This window comes from Rhinoraja longicauda, chromosome 1 (genome assembly GCF_053455715.1).
Source record: "Rhinoraja longicauda isolate Sanriku21f chromosome 1, sRhiLon1.1, whole genome shotgun sequence".
NCBI lineage: Eukaryota > Metazoa > Chordata > Chondrichthyes > Rajiformes > Arhynchobatidae > Rhinoraja > Rhinoraja longicauda.
This window is the reverse complement of record NC_135953.1, coordinates 4,769,541-4,785,481: the sequence shown is the minus strand read 5'-3', so window position 1 is coordinate 4,785,481 and position 15,941 is coordinate 4,769,541. Positions and strand designations below refer to the sequence as shown.

General features: G+C 43.1%; 1 protein-coding gene across 2 annotated transcripts in view; it reads right to left on the bottom strand.

The window, feature by feature from the left end:
- Window positions 1-15,039, bottom strand: part of sema4f (sema domain, immunoglobulin domain (Ig), transmembrane domain (TM) and short cytoplasmic domain, (semaphorin) 4F) — a 136,524-nt gene extending 121,485 nt beyond the window's left edge. For both annotated transcript variants that reach the window (XM_078404341.1, XM_078404422.1), the window contains exon 1: window positions 14,470-15,039. In XM_078404341.1, coding sequence (XP_078260467.1) covers window positions 14,470-14,584 — 115 coding nt within the window. In that variant the 5' untranslated portion in view covers window positions 14,585-15,039. The remainder of the gene's footprint in view (window positions 1-14,469) is intronic.
- Between the last annotated feature and the right edge of the window lie 902 nt (window positions 15,040-15,941).

The following is a 15,941-nucleotide window of genomic DNA, read 5'->3' as shown; positions in this document are numbered from 1 at the left end:
AAAAAGAGTCCAAAGTCTGCCATAAGGTTAGATTGTTTGGGAGATCAGGCCAACACCCAAGTTTATGGGAGGGACCTTCTGAAAACAACAGGGAAGAAGCTGTTCCTGAACCTGCTTTCAAGCTTTTGTATCTTCTGCCCAATGGGCAAGGGGAGAAGAGGAATGGGCAGGCGTAGGTAAGTGATTGTAATATCCTAAAGATCCTGGGTTAAGAATCAGTTCAATATGAAGTTTAGTTCAGGTCAGAACCCTTCTTCACATTGACTGTAGGGGTCTCAGCCAGGCCCTTCAGCCCAATTCGCCCATGCCGACCGAGGTGCCTCATCTAAGCTCGTCCCACCAGTCCCTCTGAAGCTATCTTATCCATGTACCTGTTCAAATGTTTTTTTCAATGTGAAAAATTGAAGGTTTTTTCAACCTGTCCAAACTACCTCATCTGGCAGCTTGTTCCGTACCTGCCTCCCTTTGTGCAGAAAAGTTACCCATCAGTTACCCCCAACCTCCCCTTCCCCTCACCTTAAACCTATGTCCTCTGGTTCTGGATTCTCCAACTCTGGGTAAAAGACTGTTCATTTACCCTATCCATTCCTCTCATGATCTCATACACCCCTATATGATCAACCCCCATCTTCTTGCTCAACCTCTCCCTGAACTCAAGAGCTCAGGCCCTTGATTCCTGGCAACATCCTCATAAATCTTCTCGGCACCCTTACCAGCTTATAAACATAAAAACATAGAAAATAGGTGCAGGAGCAGGCCTTTTGGCCCTTCGAGCCAGCATCGCCATTCTTTGTGATCATGGCTTATCATCCACAATCAGTAAACCTGTGCCTGCCTTTTCCCCATACCCCTTGATTCCACTAGCCCCTAGAGCTTTATCTAAATCTCTTTTAAATCCATCCAGTGAATTGGTCTCCACTGCCCTCTGTGGAAGAGAATTCCACAAATTCACAACTCTCTGGGTGAAAAAGTTTCTTCTCACCTCAGTTTTAAATGGCCTCCCCTTTATTCTTAGACTGTGGCCCCTGGTTCTGGACTCCCCCAACATTGGGAACATTTTTCCTGCATCTCGTTTTCCAGTCCTTTTATAATTCTATACATCTCTATAAGATTCCCTCTCATCCTTCTAAACTACAGTGAATACAAGCCCAGTCTTTCCAACAACATCATATAAAATAGATTGAATAGGTTGGGTAAATTCTCACTGGAACATCAGAGGTTGAAGGGTGGCCTTATTTTGTGGTTTACAAAGTTAAACAGGCATACATTGGGTAGACAGAGGAAAGGGTGAGAGAGGTGGGGGAACGGGGGGAGGAGGGGCTAAAACTGGTGGGCATGGTGAGAATGAATTTAAAGGCAATCACAAGCGGAAGATTTTCAGAGGGTGATGGCTTACATTGAATGAGCTACTAGAAGCAGATACAATTAGCTGAGGGAAAATGCACTTAATGCGAGCAAATGAGATTAGCACATCACATTAAGCATGGACAAGTTGGCCCAAAGGGCCTATCTCTGTGCTGTACAAATATGTTGATGCCAATAATATTAGCTTCAATTGATATTTATACTCATTCATGATTCATGATAGATTCCTGAATTCAGAGGTGCAAACATTTCTAGTATTGGTATTTTATTGCCATGTGAGATACAGTCTCCCAAAAATGCACACTAGTTTTGAGAATCTAAGAACAATTGCACCATTTAATTCCTTCCCCAGAGGACAATGGCTTCTCCAGCTCGGCAAGATGATCGACCATGATATTGTTTTGTGTTTCAGAAATGCACCAGAGGATTTTGAACACGTTGTTACCAACCCCTCAGGAATTGTTGTTTACTTATTATTAGGGCACATCTATCTCGTTTCTATTTTTTTACAAGCACTGTTAGCTCTGGATAGGATCACGAGTCGGTGACAGCTACTAACAGGAGGTCCTCCCGCTTTTCATGCAACAAGAAAATCAGAAGTAATAAAACTGTCGGCGTGACATTGAAATACGCTAATGGTTCAAAAGTTTACTATTAAATCAGGTCATGTTCATGCACAAAGTCGTTCTTGTCTTCAGAGAACAGTACAGAGAACTGCATTCATGCTAACTCTAATCAGATTAATGGCCAATTGTTAAGCACGGTGCATATTTGTATTCTTTGCAAGGTAGCAAGTTTGCACAACATTTTGTAGTGTTTTATGGCTCACCCCAAACTGTTTCAGGAAAACATTATCAAGTAAAATATTAAAGCGGAACCCACACCAGGCAATAGGGATGAAAAAGCTCGAGGAATATAAAGGCAGCAGGAAAGAATTTAAAGAAGAAATTAAGACATCTAAAAGGGGCCATGAAATGCCCATGACAAGTAGGATTAAGGAGAATCAATCAAGGCAGTTTATAAATATACTAGACCAAGTGACCAAGGGCCCAAACCTGTATTGATGCAGCACCCTCTCCTCCCCCCCTCTCCCTTCCCGCCCCCCTCTCCCCTCCCCCCCCCTGCCCCCCCCTCCCTCCCTCCACCCCCTCAGGAAATAGATTTAAACTATCAATGAAAATTCTTCCATTAGCACCAAAGGGACAATGGTGAGTAGGGTGGGCCTAAAATTGTAGCGCTATCGTGTACCGTTTTGGCTGTAGTTCAGGAACAAACAAACAAACAAGAGTTTTAGTATATAGATAGATAGATTAGGAGCAAGAGGGTAGGGCATTGACTGGTGAAGCATTTGACCAGTCCCTCAGAATAGGTTGGTCCAGAAGATGAAGTCACATTAGGAGCATTGATGCATAGAAGGACCTTAGGGTGGGTCCACCCATGTATAAAGGGTAGGTCCACCCACATATAAAGGTGCGGAGTACCAGAGGAAGTGGGCGAGGTTCTCAATGTGTACTTTGCACTCGTATGCACCGAGGAGAGGGACATTGATGGTGATGAGAGTAGGGAGGGGCATGTTGATATTCTACGTCATGCTGATATTACCCTTAGTAATTGCTTGCATCTGAAAAAGCATGGACATTAGGAATAGTCAACATGGTTTGTGTGAGGGTAGTCCAGTCTCAGAAACTTACGTTTTTTAATTTAAAAAAGTGTTGAAAATGACTGCTGAGAGGAAAGCAGTGGATGTTGTCTGCATTGACTGGTGAAGCATTTGACCAGTCCCTCAGAATAGGCTGGTCCAGAAGATGAAGTCACATTAGGAGCATTGATGCATAGAAGGATCTTAGGGTGCAAGTTTACAGCAGCCCAAAAAGTGACAGTGCAAGTGGATAGAGTGGTAAAGAAGTAGTAAAGAAGGGATTACAGCAGGCTTGCTTTCATTAGTTGAGGGTATCACAAAATGCTGGAGCAACTCAGCGGGTCAGGCAGCATCTCTGGAGAGAAGGAATGGGTGACATTTCGGGTTGAGACCCTTCTTCAGACTGGATTAAGGGATTAAGTATAAAAGTCAGGTTGCAGTTGTACAAAGCCACGTTTGGAGTATTGTGTGGTGTTTGGATCACCACACTATAAGAAAGGTAAGGAGACTTTGCTATCTTTATACCAGTTTTAGGAAACATTTCAGAGGGCTTTGCTCTCAAATGAAAAGTATCTGTCCATGTTAATTATTGTAGCATCAAATTCTGCATATTTTCTCTTTAACACAAACAACGTTTATCTACTGCATGTGTAGGATGCAACTGCAAATGCTGGTTTACACCGAAGATAAACACAAAATGCTGAAGTAACTCAGCAGGCCAGGCAGCATTTCTGAAGAGAAGAAATGGGTGATGCTTCGGACAAGACTCAACCCGAAACGTCACTCATTCCTTCTTTATCCACTGTACACTGGTAAAGCGAGAATGGAACGATTTAATAGGAACCAGAGGGACATTTTTTCACACTGAAAGTGATCGGTACATGGAATGAGCTGTCAGAGGAAGTAGTTGAAACAGGTATGAAAACAACATTGTTATTTAGTTAGACAGGTACATGGATAGGAAAGGTTCATCGTCTACTCCGCAGGGGTAGAGGTTTAGAGGGATAAGCTTAGATGGGGCATCTTGGTCGACATCGGCAAACTGGGCCGAAGCGCCCGTTTCCATGCAGTATGACTATGACACTGTGACAGTAAAAACAAACAATTTTTCTGTGGTATTAACAGTTAGAAATCACTCTATATCAACATAGGGAATACATAGGGTGGACAAAATCACGAGAGGAATATATCGGGTAGACGCGCCGAATCCCTTGCACAGAGTAGGGGAATCGAAAACCAGAGGACATTGGTTTAAGGTGAGGGGGCAAAGATTTAATAGGAACCTGAGGGGTAACTTTCTAAACACAAAGGGTGGTGGGTGTATGGAACGAGCTGCCAGAGGAGGTAGCTGAGGCAGGTACTATCGCAACGTTTAAGAAAGATTTAGACAAGTACATGGATAGGACAGGTTTAGAGGGATATGGGCCAATGGAGGTGGGATTAGTGTAGATGTGGGCAAGTTGGGCCTGTTGCCACAGTGTAAGGCTCTATGACTATCTGAAAGAACCACCTCCTTAGCGTTTGAGAAGTCTGTACAAGAGTCCGATAACAATGGAGAAGACGTTGTTCGTGAATCTGATGATTCATGCCTTTAAGCTTTTGTACCTTCTACCTTGGCTGCTTTCACAAGGAAGCATGAAGTGTAGATGGAGTCGTCAGGTGTGGGGAGAGGCTTGTCTGTGTGATAGACTGGGCTACATCCACAAGTCTGCAATTTATTTGCAGTTTTGGGGAAAGCAGTTGCCAAACCAAGCTGTGATGCATCCCAATAGGATGTTTTCTACAGTGCATCTGTAAAAATTACTAAGTGGTTTGAAACAAATATCTTAAAAGCAAGCTGATGTTTTTATGACAGAGTACATACAGTTTACAGAAGCAGCTTTTTTGCTGCATTTTAACCAAAGATTTATTGAAATTGATACCCAAATACAGTGTTGCCCATTCATCACCAATTGAATTGCAGAACAAAAAAATCTTCGAGCCTTGTATCTGCCTCAAGATCTGATGCAATCTCCAATTATAACTGAATAAATTAAACAATACACATTCAAAAAAATGTGCACAACTCCTTTTAAGTCTCCTATGCAAGAAAACAGCTTCCAGAAGGTCAGCCCTGCTGCTTGTGACACCAGCCAGGCACATATTTGCAAGCTGTTCCTCGACATGGATCTTTTTACTCCTGTTTTGATGGATTGCATCCATTTAAAAGGCAGAAAGTTATGGCATTCATAGCAAGAGGATTTGAGTTTAGGAGCAGGGAGGTTCTACTGCAGTTGTACAGGGCCTTGGTGAGACCGCACCTGGAGTATTGTGTGCAGTTTTGGTCTCCTAATCTGAGGAAAGACGTTCTTGCCTTAGAGGGAGTACAGAGAAGGTTCACTAGATTGATCCCTGGGATGGCGGGACTTTCATATGAAGAAAGACTGGATAGACTAGGCTTGTACTCGCTGGAATTTAGAAGACTGAGGGGGGATCTTATAGAAACATATAAAATTCTTAAGGGGTTGGAGAGGCTAGATGCGGGAAGATTGTTCCCGATGTTGGGGGAGTCCAGAACCAGGGGTCACAGCTTAAGGATAAGGGGGAAGTCTTTTAGGACCGAGATGAGAAAACATTTCTTCACACAGAGAGTGGTGAGTCTGTGGAATTCTCTGCCACAGAAGGTAGTTGAGGCCAGTTCATTGGCTATATTTAAGAGGGAGTTAGATGTGACCATTTTTGCTAAAGGGATCAGGGGGTATGGAGAGAAGGCAGGTACAGGTTACTGAGCTGGATGATCAGCCATGATCATATTGAATGGCGGTGCAGGCTCGAAGGGCCGAATGGCCTACTCCTGCACCTATTTTCTATGTTTCTATGTATTAAACTCGATTATAGCCCTAACAATCATTTAAGCGCAGCACTAAGAGAGAAAAGCAGTGTTGAGGAATGAGCTGCTAATATAAGGCTTTCCCTACTCAAATAAATATTTATAATCACGTGATATTATCTGAATAAGGATCTGACCCAAAACGTCACCCATTCCTTCTCTCCTGAGATGCTGCCTGTCCTGCTGAGTTACTGCAGCATTTTATGTCTATCTTCTGTGATTCTCTTAAGTACTCATATTATGGACATTTATAGCTAAAAACACATTGAGATTGGTTGGACACTTCCATGTTATCTGTCAACATCACACTGTAGTTCCGATGAAGAGCCAACCTCAAATATTAACTCTGACAAACAGCAACATCAAGAACAGCAATGCTAATTATGTTTGTCTTCAAGGCAAGAGTCAACTATCATATGCGCAGGGAATGGAACATGAAATTCCTACTTGCTGCAACTTTCCTGGCACATTAAATGCAACACACAAAAAATAAATATACAATAAATTATCAGTTATACCAAGTAACCAGACCATAATCGTGCAAATTGAAGCAAGTGGTGCAACCTATAAAACTCAATAAGAGTTCACTGCTGAGGCAAGGTTTTACTTAGGATTGTGCACAATGGTACAAAAGTTTAACAGTTGACAAAAAGTTGCTCTTGAACCTGGAGGAAATAATTGTCAAGCTCCTGTACCTTCTTCCCAGTGGTAGCAGTGAGATGAGAGCATGTTGAGACCAAGAGATAAGCCATGGCGGTGCAGGCTCGAGCCAAATGGCCTTCTCCAGCACCTATTTTCTATGTTTCTCCGATCAAAACTGAACAGCAGAAGAGGCTTGAAGGACTGATTAGTCTGTGCCTCCTCCTCTTGTGTTCTCAAGTCATTTTTGTTACACAAACAACAACTCTATTCCGTGCTAGGTCTTGAAAATTGACAGTCGCAGATAAACAGCTGAAATTCCAACTAGAGAGTGTTTGAGGGCGGGAGCATTTTGTGGAAGTAGTGGTGATTGTATTCATGGGCCGTAGATCCGTGGTCGCCGGAAGTGGATATTAGCTGCAGCTAGATGCTAGCTTCAGGCATGTGCTGTGAGTGACGTGCTGCAACCCGGAAGGGCTTACAGGAAAACAACAACCCCTCAGGTGTGCGGCCAGCAGCCTCCTGGGTAAGGACGCTGCTACCAGTTAGTTACGGAACACCAAAGGCGCACGAACACCAAATGCCAGTCGGGTCCACAACTTAACCCACCATGTGATGAGAGTATTAACCACGGTGTACATACCAAATGTCTCACGACAATGAAGGGCACGTTCCCACACGAGTGGACTTGAAATAACGCTGTATTTCACCCTGGTAGACACAAACTGCTGGAGTAACTCAGCGGGTCAGGCAGCATCTCGAGAGAGAGAGAAGGAATGGGTGACGTTTCGGGTCGCGACGCTTCTTGATCTTACCATCTCCATCACAGGAGACAGACTAGTGACTGACATCTACTACAAACTTACTGACTCCCTTAGCTATCTTGAATACATATCTTCCCACAGTTTCCTGGAAAAACTCTATTTCCCCCCCCCCCCCCACAAAAAAACAATTTTTACCAGCATCTGCAGATTTTTTTCCTACTGTATTTCACCCTGGTGGTTCAATGTAACATCACCATGATATCCAGATCGTGAACTAGTGGGACGATCGGAGTAACACTGCACTTTCACTAACTCTAAGTGACCTCCATCCCAAGCCCAAACACCGGTTTAGTAGTGTAGGGGAATAAAGACTAACCCACGAGGTGCTTAAAGCCTCGGAAGGTGCACTCATTTTGAGTGTTATATATAGTATGATCCGATTTGATTGAGTGGCATGCAAAGCAACCCTTAATCACTGTACCTCGGTACAGGTGGTAGCGCATAGATCGGACGCAGCCTGCAGAGGCAGAGTAGCAGTGGAGGACACCAACAACAGCACCTGCCCAGGCTGACACAGCAACTCCAACCCAGTGCTGCCGCCAGGACGTCAGCCCTTTATGGCCAAGACTACATTTTTAACAACCATGTTTCTTCCCGGCTGTTATCAGGCAACGGAACCATCCTACCACAACTAGAGAGCAGTCCTGAACTACTATCTACCTCATTGGAGACCCTCGGACTATCTCTGATCAGACTTTACTGGCTTTATCTTGCACTAAACATTATTCACGTTATTCCATTTATCATGTATCTCGCTACTGTGAATTGCTTAATTGTAATCATGTATTGTTTTTTCCACTGACTGGGTAGCAGGCAAGAAAAGCTTTTCACTGTACCTCGGTATAGGTGACAATAAACTGAACTAAACCTTGGGCTTGAATCATACAAAATGGCGGCAGAAACGTGGCACCTCTTGTGCACTGTATCAGTGTAATCTACTGTTCCTAAAAAATGGGAGTTCTTGTTCTCGCATCAAGAAGAGGATTCAAGATTCAAGATTCAAGATTCAAGATATCTTTATTTGTCATCCAAAAAACAAGTTTTTTGGACGAAATTTCGTCACCCACAGTCCAACAATAAGAGCAATAAAATAAGCAAATTACACAACCCCAACCAACACAAAACCCCCCAAAAAGAAACATCCATCACAGTGAGTCTCCTCCAGTCCCCTCCTCACTGTGATGGAAGGCCAGAATGTCTTTTTCTCTTCCCCTGCCGTCTTCTCCTGCGGTCAGGCAGTTGTCGTTGCCATCGTCCAAACTCCAGTTATTTACACAAAAGGAAACTCCAAAAATGGGAATTCTACATTACAACTCTCTCTACTGGTTGTACAATTCAGTCGACCATCATTCAAATGAAGACCTAGTGCATCCAGAAAAATGGATCCTGTCCATGCTTATCTTCAGTAGATACAAGGGTGACTTACCCAGTCAACCGGGAGACTTAAAATGTGGAAATACACAGACGCTCTTCAGCCTAGCGTGTACGTCAATAAATATTCTGTATATAGCCACTAGTTTTGTGACAAGTTTCGGAGACAGCTGCTTAATAGCTGCTTATGAGTGCAATAGAAGGTTTCATGCTGAGATTTTGGATAACAAATACAGATATCACATCTGTGGAGCAGGCTGAACATCTACCTCCCCCAATCAAAGGCCACAGTATAAATGCGAGTACCATGGTTAGCAAGTTTGGGGATGATTCTAAAATTGGTGGCATAGTGAACAGTGGTTATCTACAGTTACAGCAAGATCAACTGGGCCATTGAGCCGCCAATGACAGTTGGAATTTAATTCAGATAAATGCGAGGTGCTGCACTTCAGTATGTCAAACCAGGGCAGGATTTACACTGTAAACGGTAATGCAACAACAATGAGTGTTGCAGAACAGAGAAATTTAGAGGTGTGGTTACATACTTCCTTGAAGGTGGCAACACAAGTGGACAGGATGAAGGAGGTGGCATCTGGCACAATAGCCTTCATTGGTCGGCACCGAGTACAGGAGGTGGGACATTATTAAAAGATATTGGCACAGTGACAGTTGGAATACCATGTGCGATTCTGATCACCCCAAGAAGGAAAGGGTGCAAAAAAGATTTACTAGGATCTTACTGGGTCCGGAGGTTATGAGCTATATTGAGAGTCAAGATATTCTGTGTATTTTCTTTCCCCCACTGACCAGAGGAGGCCGAGGGATGACCTTGTAGGGGCATACAATATCATGAGCATCATAAGATCATAAGTGATAGGAGAAGAATTAGGCCATTCGGCCCATCAAGTCTACTCCACCATTCTTTCAATGGATGCTTTCAAGAGAGAGCTGGATAGAGCTCTTAAGGATAGCGGAGTGAGGGGGTATGGGGAGAAGGCAGGAACGGGGTACTGATTGAGAGTGATCAGCTATGATCGCATTGAATGGCGGTGCTGGCTCGAAGGGCTGAATGGCCTACTCCTGCACCTATTGTCTATTGTCTATTCAATAAAGACCGAGGGACTTTAACATCAAGGAGCTTGCAGTCTCGGGTTGAGGCCGGTCGGGAGCTCCAAGCTGCATGACGTTCGACTAGTCCCGATCCGGGGTAGATCACCGGCGCTGGGGAAGCTGAGATGCCCCCCTCTGATGCAGGAGCTTGATCGCCCCGACGAGAAAGGCCCGCCGCCGGCTACGGGAGTCAAGATCGTCCCGTCAACGGAAGGTTAGAGGCTCCCGACCGATGGAGGACAAAGAAGGGAAAGATTGAACTTTTTTTCCGCCTTCCATCACAGTGAGGAATGTGGAGGAGTCACTGTAGTGGATGTTCATGCTGAAATGTATTTTGTTATGACTGTATGGCAAATGAAGTTTCTCGTGTGTTGCAAAACATACTTGGCTAATAAAGTATTATTGTGATTGTGATTGTGAATTACAGCTGATCCATCTCTCCCTCCTAACCCCATTCTTCTGCCTTCTCGCCATAACCTCTGACACTCCTCATAGCTAGGGTAAACAGCTAGTCTTTTTCCCCAGGGTAGGGGAGTCAAAAACTACAAGGCATAGATTTAAGGTGAGAAGGAAAACATTTAAAAAGGGACCCGAGAGGCAACTTTTTCCACCGAGGATGGTGTGCATGGAACAAGCCACTAGAGTAAATGGTAGAGAGCGGTATAGTAACAACATTTAGAAGACACTCGGACAGGTACATGGAGAAGAAAGGTTTGTTCATAAGTGATAGGAGCAGAATTAGGCCATTTGGCCCATCAAGTCTACTCCGCCATTCAATTATGACTGTTCTATCTTTCCCTCAACTTCATTCTCCTGCCTTCTCCCCATAACCCTGACACCCGTACTAATCAAGAATCTATCTATCTCTGCCTTAAAAATATCCATTGTCAGCCTCAACAGCCTTCTGTGACAATGAATTTCACAGATTCACCACCCTCTGACTAAAGAAAGTCCTCCTCATCTCCTTCCTACAGGGACGTCTTTGAATTCTGAGGCTATGACCTCTGGTCATAGACAGAAGGGATGTTATGAAGGGATTTGGGCCAGGCACAGGCAAGTGGGACTAGTTCAGTTTAGCAACTTGGTCGACAGGGACGATCAAGCCTATGCAAGTTTATGACTCTATGAATGAGTTCAAGCAAGCATGCAATTTATCAAATAACACTTTTAAAGTTGTGCACATGTATTGTCACAAGACTGGATTGTTTTTGAGAAGAAATATATAATTTCCAGGGGCATAAACGCGTGCAGTTCACAGTTGAACATGGGGCTACTTGTGACAACGAACACAGTAGGTGGCTGTGCTATTGGAGCTGTGAATAACAAACACTTCATTTGCAGGGTACAAGTGCCAACACTGATGATGCTGGCAGCATAACAGTGGTAAAGTAAATAGGACATTGTATTAATTTCAAAAGCACATTGCTTCTCTCTTTCTGCCTTAAAACATTCTTCTATAATTGTGCTCTTATTACTAGAGATAGTCTGCTGTAAATAGACAAATGCCTGAAGAAAGGCCCGTACTTTGCAAGATGGATGAATTGTTCAATGCAAGCATGCATTAAAAATTATCATTCCTATAATTTACAATCATATTCCTTTAACAAAGCAATCAGAAATGATCCTTCAAACATCACTGGCATGGGGAAAGCATAATTCCAGCCAATCTGCAAAATGTTCTACCCCTTAGCACAATGGAAATATTGCAAATACATTTTCAACATAATAGCAAAGGTAATTTTACTCTGGATTATCTCCAGAAATTACAACTGTATTTATATTTACTGGATATTAAATATGAATAAGAATCGGAAATGGTCGATCCATGATTCAGTGGAAAAAGCTCAATGTTACAGTCATGAAACCATCTCTGATCAGAGCTTATTTTACTTCAAATGTAGTTTAAATTGAATTTAAAAATCTTCACCAACGAGGCCACAATGTCAATTTAGCCAAGTTAGGGTTAGGTAGAAAGAATCATGCTGTCAACAACAAATCTTCTTGTAGGTTGTGCAAGCAGAAACTGCAGATGCTGATTTGGACCGAAGATAGACACAAAAAGCTGGAGTAACTCAGCGGGTTAGACAGTGTCTCTGGAGAAAAGGAATAGCACCATTGAGTTACTCCAGCATTTCGTGTCTATCTACGTGTAGCTTGTTTAGCTGGGGGGTTTTTTAGCCAAGAAATTGAGCAATGTGGATTTGCATCCCAAAATTATCACGTCAAAAGGTATGGATAGTGACCACCTCTCTGCCTACCCTAGGACCATCTTGGACTATGATCTTTTTAATCGTCCTTCCTCCCATTCTAAAGGTGGTTTGTCAACTGGTCAGTGATCCAATTATCAAACTGTAGAATATTTCTGAACGTAGAAACAAGGAATTGCAGATGCTGGTATACACAAAAGGTCACAAAGTGCTGGAATAACACAGAGGGGCAGGTCACACCTCTGGAGTACATGAATACATGATGCCGTCTGACCCGCTGTTACACCAGCTCTGAGTCCTTTTAGTAATTTTTTTTATCAAGCCTGCACAATAGATCCAAAATCTGAAAGCAATCCATGACAGTTATTGGAAATCTGACTACAAAAACAGAAAGTCCTCAAAATACTTAGCAGGTCAAGAAACACCTGAATACCCGTATTTTGTATTTATAGTATCAGTTCTTCCCAAAATTGTATTCCTTCACTGCGCCTGGATGGCACTAGCAATTCCAGCATTTATTGCAGTCCAAAAAGGTGTCCCAACCCAAAATCCCATCTGCCCATTTCCCCCCACAATTGTTGGCTGTCCCTCACTGAGTTTCTCAAGAACTTTTTTTTTGCGAGCATTCTCTACCTACAATTGCTCCAGATTTGAGGAGAAAATAAGAGTCTATTTTGGTGGCAGTAAGTAACTGGCAACTCAAGGATATTACAAAAAGTCGATTAGGCAACTCTAGAAAATGTTCTTAAACCCCACTAATCAAAAAAAAATCTGTGGTAGAACACAGAGTGCTGGTAACTCAGCAGGCCAGGCGACATATCTGGTGGACATGGATAGGTGACATTTTGCACCATGACCCTTCTTCAGAATCATATTTAGAGCACTGTGGGGAGGCTGACCAACCCTATGCCTGTGCTGGGTTTTCAGAGTAGATATACGATTGGTTTCCACATCCTGTTCCATTTCACCAGCTCTGCAAATCTCTCTTTAAACAGACATCCAATTTCCTGTGCTCCCTGGTGGATCTAAACAACACATGCCCCTATTTGAAGCAATGGATTCCTTTTGGGATGTCACCCAGTACTTTTCCATCAATCAATGTCCCTCTATGTAAATTAGATAGTTGTTATCGCAATATTAATTGTGGAAACTTCTTGTGTTCATAATGCCTGCCACATTCACACATCACAACTGCAGTACGGAACATTTTCAACATATTTATTTAACTCCAAAGCACATTAGGTTGTGAAAGTCACCGTGGAACAGTGCAACACATCGGCATACAAAGTGTTTTTTCTTTTTATTTCAGAAATAGTGAACAATTTCTATATTTTGCTACTCTTAAACTTTTGTTTATGCCACTCCAAGCTTTCAAAATTGTTATGTTCAGGCAGTCTGACATTCATATTTAGGTCTGAAGAAGGGTCTCGACCCGAAACGTCACCCATTCCTTCTCTCCTGAGATGCTATGCTGCCTGACCTGCTGAGTTACTCCAGCATTTTGTGAATAAATACCTTCGATTTGTACCAGCATCTGCAGTTATTTTCTTATACTTCATAGAAACATAGAAAATGGGTGCAGGAGTAGGCCATTCGGCCCTTCGAGCCTGCACCGCCATTCAATATGATCATGGCTGATCATTCAACTCAGTAACCTGTACCTGCCTTCTCTCCATACCCCCTGATCCCTTTAGCCACAAGGGCCACATCTAACTCCCTCTTAAATATAGCCAATGAACTGGCCTCAACTACCCTCGGTGGCAGAGAATTCCACAGATTCACCACTCTCTGTGTGAAAAAAAACTTTCTCATCTCGGTCCTAAAAGACTTCCCCCTTATCCTTAAACTGTGACCCCTTGTTCTGGACTTCCCCAACATGGGGAACAATCTTCCTGCATCCAGCCTGTCCAATCTATTAAGAATTTTGTAAGTTTCTATAAGATCCCCCCCTCGATCTTCATATTTAGAATCTGAGCAAGGGGCAGAGCAGGTGCCCACTGCAATAACCCAAAGAAAGAAAGAGTGCGGGAGATCACATGTTAGATCCGTCTCACATTAAACAAGTGTTTTATCGGCTCAAAATGTGCACTATAACCGGTTTTAGCAACTTCAGTTCTCTGCTGCTTATCTCGTTGTTGCTACTGCGAGGACCGAGTTGAGTGCCCACCAGCTCCCGCGTTTCTCTGCATTAAAAAAGTAACATCAGTGCAAAGCGATTCATTCCGAGTAGTTGCCGAGGAGGTCACAAACAGGGTCTTGCTTTCCCGACCCCCCCCCCCCCCTTTGTGAACTAAGTGTAACCATTTCACGGAGAGAAAACAACGATCTCCGAGATCTCTCTTTAGGCACTCGTGTGTGTGTGTGTGTCAATTATTTGGATTGATTTCAATAGGAAATATCGTTAAGAGAAACATATATATATATAAGCAGTAAAGCCACACTTACCACTGTAAGAGATAGTTTTCCTGGGGAGTAATTCCTTAACCAAGGCCAAAACGAAGACATGGATTGGACACAGAATCGCAACGTAAACAACAAGAACCACACGTCCTCCTTTCATCGTGTTGTTTTCTATTCAAGGCGGCTTAATAAAAATATTTCCAGTTTGTTTTTTCTTTCTTTCTTCCTTCTTCTTGCTTCTTGTACTACCGGGTTGGAGAAGAGCAAAGTACAAAGCCAACCGGCCAGGTGTTTGAAATAAGCCAGCAGCTCCTTTCTCTTTCTTCGATTTTTTTCCTTTAAAACTACTTTTCCGTGTCCAAGCCTTGTTTCACATCTGATTGTCGTCTAGTCGCGAATCCTCCACTGTTACGAAACTTTTTTATTTGCTTAAAAACCATGACATATGTCGACATTAGGAGACGTGTTACGCAGTTGCCTTTTTTTTTGTTGTTATTGCTGCTGCACGGAGTATTGCAACAGCGCCAGGTAGCGAAAGGCACTTGAATCCGAGGGGCGGTCTGGACTTTGAGTCACAGTTTTCTAAGTACCTAAAGGAAACTCCACCCTCTCATTTGTTCCCGACGAAAAGAATGCAAGTGATCTCCTTTCTGAACTGGAACTATTTTCTCAGTGCAATATCTAATACAAACATTTGCAACATCTGATTCTACATTCCTGTGTTAATAGATGCAAGTTAGCTCGTCAAAAAATATAGATGCAGATATTTTCGTAATGCTATTTGGGAAACCCAGTGGGGCGTTTCTTCAAAAAAAAAAATCACAAGGGAAAGACCTCCTTTGAGATCTTGCTTCTTTAAGCAACAATCTAAAATGCTAGCGGTCTTCTATGCTAGATGACTTGGGGGGAGAGGGGCAAAGAATTTCGGTCATAGGCGATTATCTCGGAGACTGTAGAAATTGTAATGTTCTGCGAAAAAAAATGTTTGATTTGAAAAATACCAAGAATGAAGCGATAAGGTCAGGTTGGCGGATCCTCGTGATGAAATCCCCAATCTCAGCAGCAACTGATACAAGACGTCGACCCGAAACGCCGACACTTACTCCCCCCTCAAATGATGCAGTTCTATCTGTCATTCCTCGAGAATCTGTTTTAACCCCCAGTTTGGCACGGTGTGATGAGAACCTTCTTCAATAGACTTTCAATTCCTTCCTTGGTTGCATCTCCTCTGACGCCAGCGTGCATCTATTTTAACAGACTGATTCTTAAATAAGGCATCGAGGAAATCAGACTGGAATCCTGAAGCCCAGCGGGTAGCATCTGAATAATAGGACATCCCCCCCGTCCCGACTAGTTAGTTCCAAGAAGAGTCCCAACCCGAAACGCCGCCGGTCCATTCCCTGCACAGATTCTGCCTAACCTTGTACTACTCTACTCACTCCGACCTGCGTGAGATAACCACTTATCAACTAGAACCAGAACCTCTGAGTTACTCCAGCACTTTGTGCTTTGCTCAA